Genomic DNA, 12,366 nt, shown 5'->3' on the forward strand with positions numbered 1-12,366 from the left:
GAGGAGTGACGTTGAGCATCTATTCATGTGCCTGTTAGCCATCTGGATGTCTTCTTTGAATGAAGTGTCTATTCATGAATAGAAGGGTCTATTCACATCCTCTGCCCATTTCTTCACTGGATTGTTTGTTTTTCGGGTGTGGAGTTTGGTGAGTTCTTTATAGATTTTGGATACTAGCCCTTTGTCCAATATGTCACTTGCTTGATTCTCATTGGACTGGAGAGAGATACCCAGAAAGTCCACAGGGAGCCCCGTGAGAAGTCCACAAACCCAGCCTCCAAAGGGCTAGCAGTACAGTCTCGTCCTTGATGGGATTCTGAAATTGCCCTGGACTCCGAGATCTGAGACGCAGACAAGGAGGAGGGTGGGGGTGGCCCGCGGGTCCTGCCTCGAAGAACTCACAGTTAGGTTTGGAAATGAGACAGACGCACAGACAAGGGTTAGAGAATTACACTAGTACTAAGGGCTTGCCGGACACCTGTGGTTACCCAGAGGGAGTATGGCCCTCCGGATCCATCTGGATCTGGCCCTAAAGGGTTAGCGGCATTTAGGAAAGGCATTCAAGGTGGGGGTAGCAACCAGGGCAAAAGAGGAGGGAAGGAAAGGAGGAGCGTCCTGAAGTTGCAGGCAAAAGCTCATGAGGCCCCCGCTCCCAGAACTTCCTACACGATTTCTCCATTTCTCCGGGTTTGGTAGCCCCGTCTTGGGGACAGCCAGCAGAGGGCAGCGTGATGCCACAGCCCGGGGAGCACAAAGCCGCTAAACTGGGCAAGGGAGGCCGCGCCCACATCCACGTTCCAAAGTAAGTCTGGCCGCTTCTCTCTTGGGTTCAACTTGGAGCTGAGTCAAGTTCCAGAGAAGGGAGTCTGGCCACACATTTGCAGGGAGGACTGAGATTCAGTCATTCATTTGTTCATTCATTTGTTCGTTCAACGGCCACTGAATGTGTTTGCGGTTTCCAGCCCTTCCACAGGTCCTGGGACCGCAGGGGTGGATGATACGGTATTGCGACAGTCACAGTGGTGGCAAGAAGAAATGTTTGCGCGGTGCTGACTGCAGGCCAGGGCCTCCCTAAAGTGCCTTACTTGTATCAGGTCATTTATCCCTCACAGCAACTCTGTGAGCTGGATACTATTTTTATCCCGGTTTCACCAAGAAGAGGACTTAAAGGCACAGCATGTACGTGACTCGCCCAGGGTCACACGGCCACAGAGTGGTAGAGCCAGGGTTTGAATCCAGGCCATCTGGATCCAGAGTCTTCCTAATGGCTTTGCTGCACAGATATAACTTGAACAAGTACATGGCTGAGGTGAGTTCAGTGACTATGATTGGTAACAAGAAAATAAAAGGGAGCATTGTAATGGTGACGGGGGTTGAGGCAATCTTAGATTCAGTGGTCAGATAAGGACTTAGGTGGAGAGATAGTGGTGACAAAGGATCCAAGACCTGGCAGGGGAGGAGGATCATATTAGCATGTAGACAATCTCTGCTGAGTCCTAGGGGTCCCAGCACATAGCTCAGGGCCACTCGTGGACCATTTTTGTCCGGGACCAAGCACCCACACGCCTCAACCAGAGCCCTAGGAACCCCCAGAGCCAATGCTCCTCAGTGAGGGGTGTGCAGAGAGAGGCCTGGATGCAGGCTAGGGGGAGCCCCCTAACAGCTGGATGCTGGGTCTTTCAAGAACTGGGTCTGTTGGCTTCTATTTGATATTCACACACTCGCACAGGCACAAAAATACGTATAAATACCCCCAAATCCATGTACACACAATTCCCCATTCGGTCTCACCTGCCCAGTGCCTTGCCTTCTCTGAGCTCCCTAGAGCTGTTCCAGGCCCAGACCCACTCCCTAAAGTCACACCCTGGAAAGTGAGACCCTGGAAATGCATAGGGAAGGATTGGGGTCAGAAGTTGCTTTTCACTAGTGGGGCATCGATCACTGAAGGAGATTATTTGGACTCTGACAATATGCAGTTAAGCAGGACGTCTGTCACTTCATGAAGGGCCTGCAAGGAATGGAGAATCCCTGGCTTCCTGGCTCCAGCCCTCCGTGCAAAGTTGAGGTACAGGCAGAAAGCGCTGTAGTGATGATACTTCTTGGGCCAGTGAGTTTCATGCAGATCACCTAGGGATCTTGAGAAAATGACAGATGTCTGGAACTTTGATTCACCGGATCCAGAGTGGAGCTGAGATGCCATGATTTTGTCAAGCATTCCAGGCAGTTCCGCTGGTCACTACCCTGAAAAGCTGCACGAAGTGGCACGAACACTCTGTCTTGCAGGACAGGGCACGCTGGACCTTGGGTTGGCGCTGGCCAGCCTAGCCCAAGGCATTGGTTTAGCAAATAAATGGCTACTTGCATCCCACTTCTTTAGAGCATGACCCCTGTGTTTGGCTGGATAAAGCACTGTTCCACAGTTGGGGACACTGTCTCCTCCCCCACACAGGCTGCTACCGGGGTGGGGAGCCCTCCTTCCCAAACTCCTTGCCCGGAGCTCCTCCTACCTTTCCAGCACTTCACCAGCCACTCAGGGTCACAGGACAGCATCGCTTTGCAAAATCCACTTCCCAACATCTCCAGCTCAGGCCCCACAGTGACATTCAATCCTTCCTGGTTAATGAGAAAAAGGAAAAACAAAAAAACAAACAAAAAAAAAACCCGATTCCCGGCAGGCTCCAAACCACAGATCAGTTACACAATCATGAGCAAATAACCTTCCAGGTCAGAGGCTGTCTCCATGACATGTGGTCTGACTGACCCCTGGTGCTGGTCGATCTCTGACAGCCACAGAGAAGGGAGGCAGGCTGGTCCCAGGCAGGAAGGGGATTTGACGAATGTGAAAGCCTGGTCTTCGGCTGGTACCCCAAGTCCCCAGCTTTGGCTTGGGCGTGGCTAAAAGTGAGAACAGCAGAGCGGTAGGACTCTGAAGAAGGACTGTCCTACAGGCCCTGCAATTCCTGGATCTGGAACTCAGGCCGAAGCCTGGGCCTTGAATGTTGTGAACTTTTGTAGTTGTTTTCATTCTGGCCCAGGAAACAAGTCACAGTTACGTTGGTTGTGTCCAGTCTTCCACAGGAGACCATTGACTTACAGATGTAATTTAAATTCAAAGTTCCCGTCCTGAAAGCAAGGTGTATTTGTCCTTCTAACTTACTCAGACTGGCTTTCAATGGACTTGAGACATGGGTGGTAAGTGTTTAGGCTACAATTCCTTTGGACAAAATTGATTGACAGGTAGCAAAAGCTGAAAACAGTTCTCAGGCCCTACGGCTTTGAGCTCAAAATAGGCCCTGCAGATCTGAACCTCTGTGTAACCTTTGATTCATCCAACTTTCCAGGGAAGAAGCCATTACAGACCAATTTACAGATAGGAAGACTGAGGGCCACTCGATGCGTTAGTCAGGGAGCTGACCTCAAACCGCAAGCTCCCGGTTCCAAATCCTGAACCTCCCACCCACCAAGCGCCTCTCCTTTAGCCCTAACAGGGCACACAGAGAGTCAGGCCTCTTTCCTCCCCCAGGCGTGACCCCGGGGTCAGGGCCCCGGCTCCCCAGAGGTGTGAATACCAGCTTCGTTTCCAGGAACACTCTGATGTATGACCTTCAGGTTTGTGCTCCTGGCGTGAGTCAGCAAAGGAAGATTGCAGCTTGGAGAAGTCTCCCAGTTCCCTGGTCCAAAAAAACCCAGCCTGGGAAACGCGATGGCAGCGAACAGACATCAGAACCGACAACAGGGCTCGAGAGGAACGTGCTGCCTGAAGCCTGTAAGGTCTGTCCTTGGAGCGCCTCGGTTCATTCTGTCCCTCGTGTGAGAGAGATCAACGACTGCATGCTCCTTAGTAAAGGAGACTGCCTGTCCTCAGCCCTTGAATGAGAGAGACCGTCTGGCGAGTCACCGCAAATCCATAATTTCCCTCTTGTTCCAGGTCCTGGGAAGCCTGGAGAACTGCGGTTTCTATCTTTGGACTCTCATGAGAATCCTAGATCTTTTTTTTTTTTTTTTTTTTTTTTTATCAGTGTTTAAACGTTTATATCTTTTTGAGGGAGAGAGGCAGAGAGAGAGGGGAACAGAGGATCCGAGAATCAGGCTCTGTGCTGACAGCAGAGGGCCTGACCAGGGGCTCGAACTGACGGAACCTCGAGATCATGACCTGAGCCAAAGTTGGACGTTCAACCGACTGAGCCACCCAGGTGCCCTGAGAATCCTGTATCTTTAGACCAACTCCAACTCCTCTGAGCTAACTTGCACGGCACCCCGCTGCCAGCTGATGGGGTACAGGGAGCTGGGGCTTCAGTTCTAGATCAAGGGAAGCAGGGCAGCAAGGGGTTACCTTTAGAGAGGAGCTCTGAAGAGACGATCAGTTTCTAGATCAGGGAAGAACAGGCGAGGAAGAATCCTAAACGGGATGGAAGAATCTGAGCTTGTCCTGTAGATTTTTATTGCCTTTCCCTGAACTAAGGAGGCAATCAATCGGTAGACCCTGGGGAACAATCCGTGTGAAGTACGTGACTATACATTCTACCACTTTCCAGCTGGACACCACTGGCCTTTATGCACAGTGTAAACAAAGGGTAGACACGATCCCCACCCCCCTACATAAAATAGAAGGAATTACCTAATGGTTACCTGTCCGTTTTCTCATTTTTGTCTCAGCCATGAGAAAATCCGGGTGTGACTTTCATGCCTGCTGATGGGAATTCTCTTGTTTGGAGCTGTTCTATGCGTATCTTCTTTCCTTCTCAAAAGTTTCTGGTCTTTCCTTTTTCTAGTTGCCATACCTGTGGTTCCACATGTGCCTCTAAACTGTAAGCACTCCCCGTTCTTTTGGTAAGCAGTGTGGATTTGCACTGAAAATAGAGACCTTGTCTGCTCTACACCACGAGAATATTCTTCTCGGTGCCCCCGGGTACAGTGTCTGAAGAAGCGCCTTACTAAAAATTCAGTGAAGAGCTAACCCTTAGAGGCAAGGACCCAGGTCCTGCCACCCTCCCCCTGCCAGTGCCAATGAGGCAGTAAGTCCCCTCCCAGTGATCCCCCCTCCCCCCCCGCCCTGATGGTCCTGCTCGCCTGGGAGAGAACCCTACCCTCTATTCACTTCTCAGTGTCCAATCCTCTCATCTATTTGGTAATTCTTTGCTGTACCCGTTCAACAAATACTCATCCAACACTTACTAAATATGAAGTGCTCTCTCTTGGCAATTCAGATACAAAGAAAGCTCACTTTTACATAAATATTTCAGTAGGTTAAAGTGGCCCTTGGTCCATTCGTGAAATATTTTCTGATCTCATTTTGTGAATGGCATACATTGAAGCTGGAATTCGCTTTCCTTCCCCAGTTTGCTGCATGGGCTCCATATAACCTCAGCTCCACCTACCCCGAGGTTGCTGGAAACCAGTCCTGGTCATGAGCAGCGTTGCTGGCCAACAGGGCAACAGAACCCTGCTCGGAGGGGGGTTTTACTTGCTGACTGGGTGCCTCTGCATAATCCGACAGGGTGGCACCCGTGATCTGGATGACACTGCACAGTTTGACAGGGTGTGAAACTCACCTTTGGGGAGTTTTCCTCTTGTCTCCATAATAATGGATAGTGTGGACCCGTGTTAAGGCGAGGATGTCACAGAAGGAAGGGGGTGCTGAACATGAAGGGATTGAGACCTGCCCTGTGGAGAGGGACACAGCCTGCCTGGCCATCGCCTCCTCCGTGATGCTGGCATATGTCACAATGTCAAATCATTGTCCTAAAAGTAAACAGGGAGGGAAGGCTTCCCTTTGTCCTCAAGATCACCCTAGTGATGATAGGGAGGCCACGGCCAGTTGGGCAGGGTGAAGGGACTCCTGGTCTAATCCTTGTTACCGATGTGGGACACCGCCGGACATTACACTCTGGTGGTGAAAGATTTCCTGGTGCAACTCACGGTCAACTAAAAACAGCACCGGGGGCACCTGGGTGGTTCAGTCCGTTGAGCGTCCAACTTCAGCTCAGGTCATGATTTTGCAGTTCGTGGGTTCCAGCCCCGCATCAGGCTCTGTGCTGACACCTCAGAACCTGGAGCCTGCTTCGGATTCTGTGTCTCCCTCCCACTCTCTCTCTCTCTCAAAAATAAATAAACATTAAAAAATAAAAATAAAAACAGCACCCACGTCAGACGGGGCTGGCCTAGCCATGGGAAGGCACGTAGGGCAGGAGAGCTTGGCAACATGCCATAGTGGCAAGGTGTGGGGGAGAAGGAGCTGGGTCTCCCGGAGGCTGAGGTCTACTGCTCTGATGCAGACTGGCCTCCACTGGCCTCCCTGGGAGGCTGTGGTGTCCTCACTGCAGAAGGAAGGGTGTGATTTGGCCCTTTCCATGGCTGACTCTGACCCGATGCTGTGCTCTTAGGCAGGACAGAGGGTGTCCTTCACTACAGACTGGACCAGAAACCCTCGAGCCCGGCTGTCAACTTCTTGTCACTTCCTCATCCCCATAAGCACATCCCTTTATTTCCCTCCGTCCCCCTGAAGGAATGAGTCAACACCGTGGTGTGCAGTGGGGAAATGGGCCATGAATTCTCTTTCGGAGCAGCAGAGAGCTCAGTGGGAAGCCAAGGAGGCGACCTCCTCCTCAGGCTGGGAATTCACAGACGGCCAGGAAGGAGGAAGAGCAGGAAATGTCATTCCAGAGCCCGTCCTGGAGGAGGATCACACAATCCTCCCCTGAGCCGTGGTCGTTAGGCTCATCCCTCTTCCAGTTGCTGTAGGCAAGCCTCCCTCCCGTCACGTACATAAACCGGCCTTCAGTCACTTCGTCCGTGATGCCCAAGAAGGCAGGGCTGCCGGCCATATCCTGGATGGCTTTATTCTCCTCAGCGTTCTTCGGCGTGGCCACGGTGCCCTGGAGCTCGGCGCACTGGGCCTTCACTTTGAAAAAAGGCATTCTTCCACCGTTGGTCACGTAGAACTTCTTCCCAGGTGTTTTGCCCAAGGAGAAGGCTTGCACTGAAATCACAATGGAAGGGATGGGTTGACTGGGCTTGGAGCTCGGCCCGAGAAACTAGGCGAAAAGCCCTTCCCTGGGAACTCCGGACTCAGAGAAATAGTCCCGTGTTCAACCATGGAGTCAGATCCTAGTAAGGGAGCACTCCTCAGCTGCAGAGCAAGCCCCCGGCAGAAAGCTTGCACTCTCCCGGGACATCCCGCCCACGAGAGGAACGTCTGTATAAACCGTCCCAGTACAGGGGACATAGGGAAGGGTGTTTGGGCCACCCTGCCAGGCTCGGGCACCAGACGTGGATGGACTGCCATCTGAGACCAGGGATTGCTGGACAAAGAGCCAGGATTCTGGAGGCGCAGAACTTCACGTGCAATCCTTCCTCTGTTACTTCCTAGCTGTGTGACAGCGAGTGAATTACCTACACTTCCCGGACCTATTGTTCCTCACCTGTAAACAGAATGGGTATAATATGCACAAATAGGGCCACTGGGAGGATTGAATGAAACCATATTACGAGATAATGCTAACCTAGCGCAGGCCGCGGTGTGTGGTAAGTGTTCGTAAATGTTAGCTTTCGGGCGCCTGGGTGGCTCAGTCAGTTAATTGTCCCACTTCAGCTCAGGTCATGATGTCATGGTTTGTGGGTTCGAGCCCCGTATCAGGCTCTGGGATGCCAGCTCGGAGCCTGGAGCCTGCTTCGGATTCTGTGTCTCCCTCTCTCTCTCTGCCCCTCCCCTGCTCAAGCTCTTTTTCTCTCTCTCTCTGTCTCTCTCTCTCAAATATAAATAAAAACATTAAAAAAAAATTTAAAAAAAAAATTTTTTTTTTTCAACGTTTTTATTTATTTTTGGGGCAGAGAGAGACAGAGCATGAACGGGGGAGGGGCAGAGAGAGAGGGAGACACAGAATCGGAAACAGGCTCCAGGCTCCGAGCCATCAGCCCAGAGCCTGACGCGGGGCTCGAACTCACGGACCGCGAGATCGTGACCTGGCTGAAGTCGGACGCTTAACCGACTGCGCCACCCAGGGGCCCCCAAAATTTTTTTTTTTAAATGGTAGCTCTCGTCTACCCTCCCCGAAACCTAGGGCACTCTGAAGAAAAAGGTGACAGCCAAGAACACACGGGGGGCAGAAAACAAGCTTACGCTTTTTGACATGGTCCAGTTCCGATTTCAGTCTCCTCATCTCTGCCTCCAGGTTAGCCAGCTTAGTCTCCACAACTACAAAGCAATAGGGAGAAGGGTATTTATTGGGAAGAGGAACCCTAAATTGGAGAGGAGAGTATTTTGCCAAAGCGGAGTGGGGGAGGAGAAAGCTTTACTGAAGAGTATGCTTATTCTAAAAAATAAGAAAACAAAAAGAAGCAAAAAACCCCTGCATTCCTGCCTTCTGAGATATACTTAGTAGCTCTTGTAAACTGTGACTCAGAACAAACAATAGTAATAATAATAATAGTGATAATAATAATAATCAAAACTTGTAGGGCGCCTGGGTGGCTCAGTTGGTTAAGCCATCTGACTTTGGCCCAGGTCATGATCTCATGGTTCGTGGGTTCGAGCCCCGCGTTGGGCTCTGTGCTGACAGCTCGGAGCCTGGAGCTTGCTTCAGATTTTGTATCTCCCTCACTCTCTGCCCCTCCACCACTTATACTCTGTCTCTCAAAAATAAATAGACATTTAAAAAACCTTGTAAATTATTAGGGCTCTGGATCCTGTTGTTCACATATTGCTTAAAATGTTGCAGTATTATCGTTGTTTACAAGAAAAAACCCAACTCGTTATTCTCCTTTTTGATAACTTTTTCTTTTTTAAAAAAATTTTTTTTCAACGTTTATTTATTTTTGGGACAGAGAGAGACAGAGCATGAACGGGGGAGGGGCAGAGAGAGAGGGAGACACAGAATCGGAAACAGGCTCCAGGCTCTAAGCCATCAGCCCAGAGCCTGACGCGGGGCTCGAACTCACGGACCGCGAGATCGTGACCTGGCTGAAGTCGGACGCTTAACTGACTGCGCCACCCAGGCGCCCCTGATAACTTTTTCTTAATCATTCTCTTTCATTTCTTATTCTAGGCAAACTTCTTTTTTTTAATTTTTTTAAATATTTATTTATTTCTGAGAGAGAGAGAGAGAGAGAGAGAAAGAGAAAGACAGAGCATGAGTGGGGGAGGGGCAGAGACAGAGGGAGACACAGAATCCGAAGCAGGTTCCAGGCTCTGAGCTGTTAGCACAGAGCCCGATGCGGGGCCCGAACCCACAGACCGTGAGATCGTGACCCGAGCCAAAGTCCTACACTTAACCGACTGAGCTACCCAGGTGCCCCTAGGAAAACCTCTTAATACTTTTATAATTTTGATGGGCCAGCTGGCAGATATTAACAAGAGGTCATCATTTTACTTTTGTTGTCACCAAATTTACTTGATTTTACCCTGAACGGGGGTTGCCACCACATTCCCCGGGATTCAGGGGTCCTAGGATACCCACCGTTTCCACGCCACGCTTTTGACGATAGACATAAACCCCACTCTCGAGAGGACATTGTTCCTGCCTCTCAGCCTGGAGCTGCTTGCAGACTACATCCGCTGAGGAAGAGGCAGGCCCGTGTCCCACAGAGGCCTGGGGTTGGAGGGGGGTGACCCGGCAGGATTGGGAAGGCTGCACTCAGGCAGCACGTTCACAGAAACGCGTGTGCTGGATGGGCAGGAGTCGAGCGTCTTCCGATGGGGCAGCAGGAAATGGGCCACCTCCCACCTGGCCCAGGAGTCCCCAGGGTCTGGGGTTCCCTAGGCCCACACTGTGCTGGGGTGAGCTCCTTACCTGAATTGTCTCCACGGTCTCCTTTGGCGCCCTTTACTCCTGGAGCCCCAGGAGGCCCTGTGTTTCCTGGAGGCCCCATTTTCCCCGGAGGGCCCTGCAAGCCTCTGAGCCCCTGCCCTGTTGTAAGAGGAAAGAAAAGTGATCCAGGGGCTGTGGCTCATTCCCTTTTTCCAGAAGTTCAGTTCGATTTACAATGACCCCAGAAAACCTCCAGTGAACCAGTGGTGACCCAAGAAAAAAGATCTTCCTGCATTCCAGGGGACAGCCTGTCCTCCGGGCCAGCTCCCTGAACAGGCAGGACACCTGCTGTCTGCAAATAACCATGCATCACCCCATGGATTCTGGGGTGGAAACGTGGAATCCTAGAGAACCAGAGAAGCATCTTTGCTTTGGAGAGAATGACCTTTCACAGGAATGATTCTGAGTGAGTCACTACCCAGCAGGATGACAGGTGAGCCTCGTCCTGTCTCCGCTGGGTCCCTTACGGGGAACAGTCTGGTGTTGGGGGTAAAGATTTAAGCGGCCCGTCCTGTACCTGGTTCCCCCTTTTCTCCCTTGGGTCCATCTCGTCCATCTCTGCCTGGGATGCCACAGGCGATCGCTGAGCAGGTCTTCAGGGCATCCTCGGAGATTTTTATTTCTGAGCTGGATGCTGTCAGCATACACAGAAGGAGGACAGGAAGTGATGAAGACGGGAACATGGTCCTCACCTCAGAGTGGAGAAAGTCAAGGAAAATAATTCTGTCTCATCTTGTTCAGTCAACCTTTGCTATCACCTCTGGTGCGCTGGACCCTGTGTTGGGGGCAGCAGACCCAGAGGGGACTAGTATAGCCCTCGGCTCTGACTTACTCTCACACCACAGGGGAAACACACAAGTAAAAAGTCGTAGAGGTGCTAAAACAAAGGTAATGTGACAGAGTCATATACACAAGAGTAACACAACAGGGGCCCATTCTCCCTGGGGCTCCAGTGCCCCTGTGGGTTCAAGCCTGGGTAACTTAGGCCACCCTGTGCACGAGGGCCCATGGGATCTGGAAATCACAAACTAGCCCCGCTCCCAGTGGCCTGGCAAAGGCAGAGAGCTGATCGCCTGGCAGAGAGCTTTGACTCTCTTTCTTGACTCCCTTGAGGAGTCTTGAGGGCCAAGGGAACCTCAGTTTCCCTCTTCTTCCCCTTCCCATGGGCCCTAAAGTTAGACAAACTGCAGCAGATGACATGAGGCAGGACCCGGTTTATGACATCCGTTCTCTCATTTCATGTAAAAAGTCCGTCTTTCACTCCAGGCCCCATCCGCCCTCAGGATCGTGTACAGCTGTTTCCCCCACAGCTTGTCAATCATCTTGTAGCAAGTGTGTCTTTTGTGACAGGCACTTGGTGGGGGCTCAGGACCCAGAGTGCCCTGAGGCAGGGTTCTGACCCTCAGAACAGAACCTCTCTCGGTCCTCGATCCTGGCCAGATGAGACGGATTTTCTCCTTCCCTTGGCTTGAGGTTTTCCACTGAGAGGTCACGTTTGCCAGCCAGAACCCAGGCTCCTAAAATTTCTGTTGACGCTGGAGCTGGCATGCTGTCCGGTCTGTTCCTTCTCCTGGCAGGGTCCTCTGCATGCTGCCCAGACGCCTCCCCAGCTCTGTGCCCTGATCCCACCGCCAGATTCTCATCCAGCTTTTGCTCAAGCTGGCCCCCTTTCCAGGAAACCTTGGCAGCCGCTGGGCTGCCCATGGGCCTCTCGAGGCTCTAATCCCAGTGTCCCCGGGCCTTGTTCCCTAACTCCTGAATCTGCCCTTGCCTTCCCTGGCCTGTCAGCCGCCTTAACCCTTCCCTTCCTCCAGGACTCAGTGAGAAGTAATAAGTTGGAGGAGAACTTTTTTTTCTTTTTTTCTTTTAAATTTTTTTTAATGTTTTTATTTATTTTTGAGACAGAGAGAAACAGAGCATGAGCAGGGGAGGGGCAGAAGAGAGAGGGAGACACAGAACCCAAAGCAGGCTCCAGGCCATCAGCACAAAGCCTGACGCGGGGCTCGAACTCACGGAGGGTGAGATCATGACCTGAACTGAAGTCAGATGCTTAACCGACTGAGCCACCCAGGTGCCCCTGGAGGAGAACTTTCTTGATCATATTCTTCTCCTCCTTTCCGCTTTCTATCTTTTTTTCTTTCTTTCTTTTTTTTTTAACTTCCCCTAATTACGCTGGAGGCCAAAGTCAAGGCTTAAACATGTTGCTGGCGGACACACCCCACTTCCATTCTTCTCTTTGGCTGGAAAGACCACCCTTTAGTTCACAGAAGGTCAAGTGGACCCTGGAAGGATTCAAATGCCCCAGGTCAGCTGGAGATAGAGGCCCCGAGTGGACCTGAACCCCCCACCAAAGTCCCTGCCCGGACCTCACACGATCAAGTCGAGTGGCCAGACCCCTGGCCCGGGGCCTTTACCTCTGTCCTCCAGGAATGACTTACTAGGGCCTCCTCAAAGCACTGAGGCTATGGCAGGGAAGCAGGTCCTCCAGCCCAGGGACGTCAGGCCCAATTAACCTGGTGACCAGGGACAGTGCCGGACTGGCCTTCAACCCCAGATTAAT

At 51.6% G+C, this 12,366-nt stretch overlaps 1 protein-coding gene across 2 annotated transcripts; it reads right to left on the reverse strand.

Annotated features, from left to right (window-relative positions):
* Positions 1-6,526: 6,526 nt before the first annotated feature.
* Positions 6,527-12,366, reverse strand: MBL2 (mannose binding lectin 2). Of its 2 annotated transcripts, none has more exons than XM_043596714.1 (5): positions 12,246-12,366; positions 10,324-10,500; positions 9,789-9,905; positions 8,120-8,194; positions 6,527-6,979 (listed from the first exon to the last, which is right to left on the reverse strand). In XM_043596714.1, the coding sequence occupies exons 2-5, from the start codon at positions 10,487-10,489 to the stop codon at positions 6,606-6,608; spliced, it is 732 nt and encodes a 243-aa protein (XP_043452649.1). In that variant the 5' UTR covers positions 10,490-10,500; positions 12,246-12,366; the 3' UTR covers positions 6,527-6,605. The 2 variants fall into 2 exon arrangements, with proteins under 2 accessions (XP_043452649.1, XP_043452650.1); XM_043596715.1 differs by having other exon boundaries at positions 10,324-10,499; positions 12,221-12,331.

This window comes from Prionailurus bengalensis, chromosome D2 (assembly GCF_016509475.1).
Source record: "Prionailurus bengalensis isolate Pbe53 chromosome D2, Fcat_Pben_1.1_paternal_pri, whole genome shotgun sequence".
Taxonomy (NCBI): Eukaryota; Metazoa; Chordata; class Mammalia; order Carnivora; family Felidae; genus Prionailurus; species Prionailurus bengalensis.

Bases quoted from the DNA above. Each gene is read 5' to 3' on its own strand.
- MBL2 (XM_043596714.1), bottom strand. From the start codon at position 10,489: ATGTTCCCGTCTTCATCACTTCCTGTCCTCCTTCTGTGTATGCTGACA. The intron at 9,906-10,323 runs GTACAGGACGGG...CTCTTACAACAG, and splicing joins GGGAGAAAAGGGGGAACCAG to GGCAGGGGCTCAGAGGCTTG. The intron at 8,195-9,788 runs GTAAGGAGCTCA...ATTGCTTTGTAG, and splicing joins AGACCGTGGAGACAATTCAG to TTGTGGAGACTAAGCTGGCT.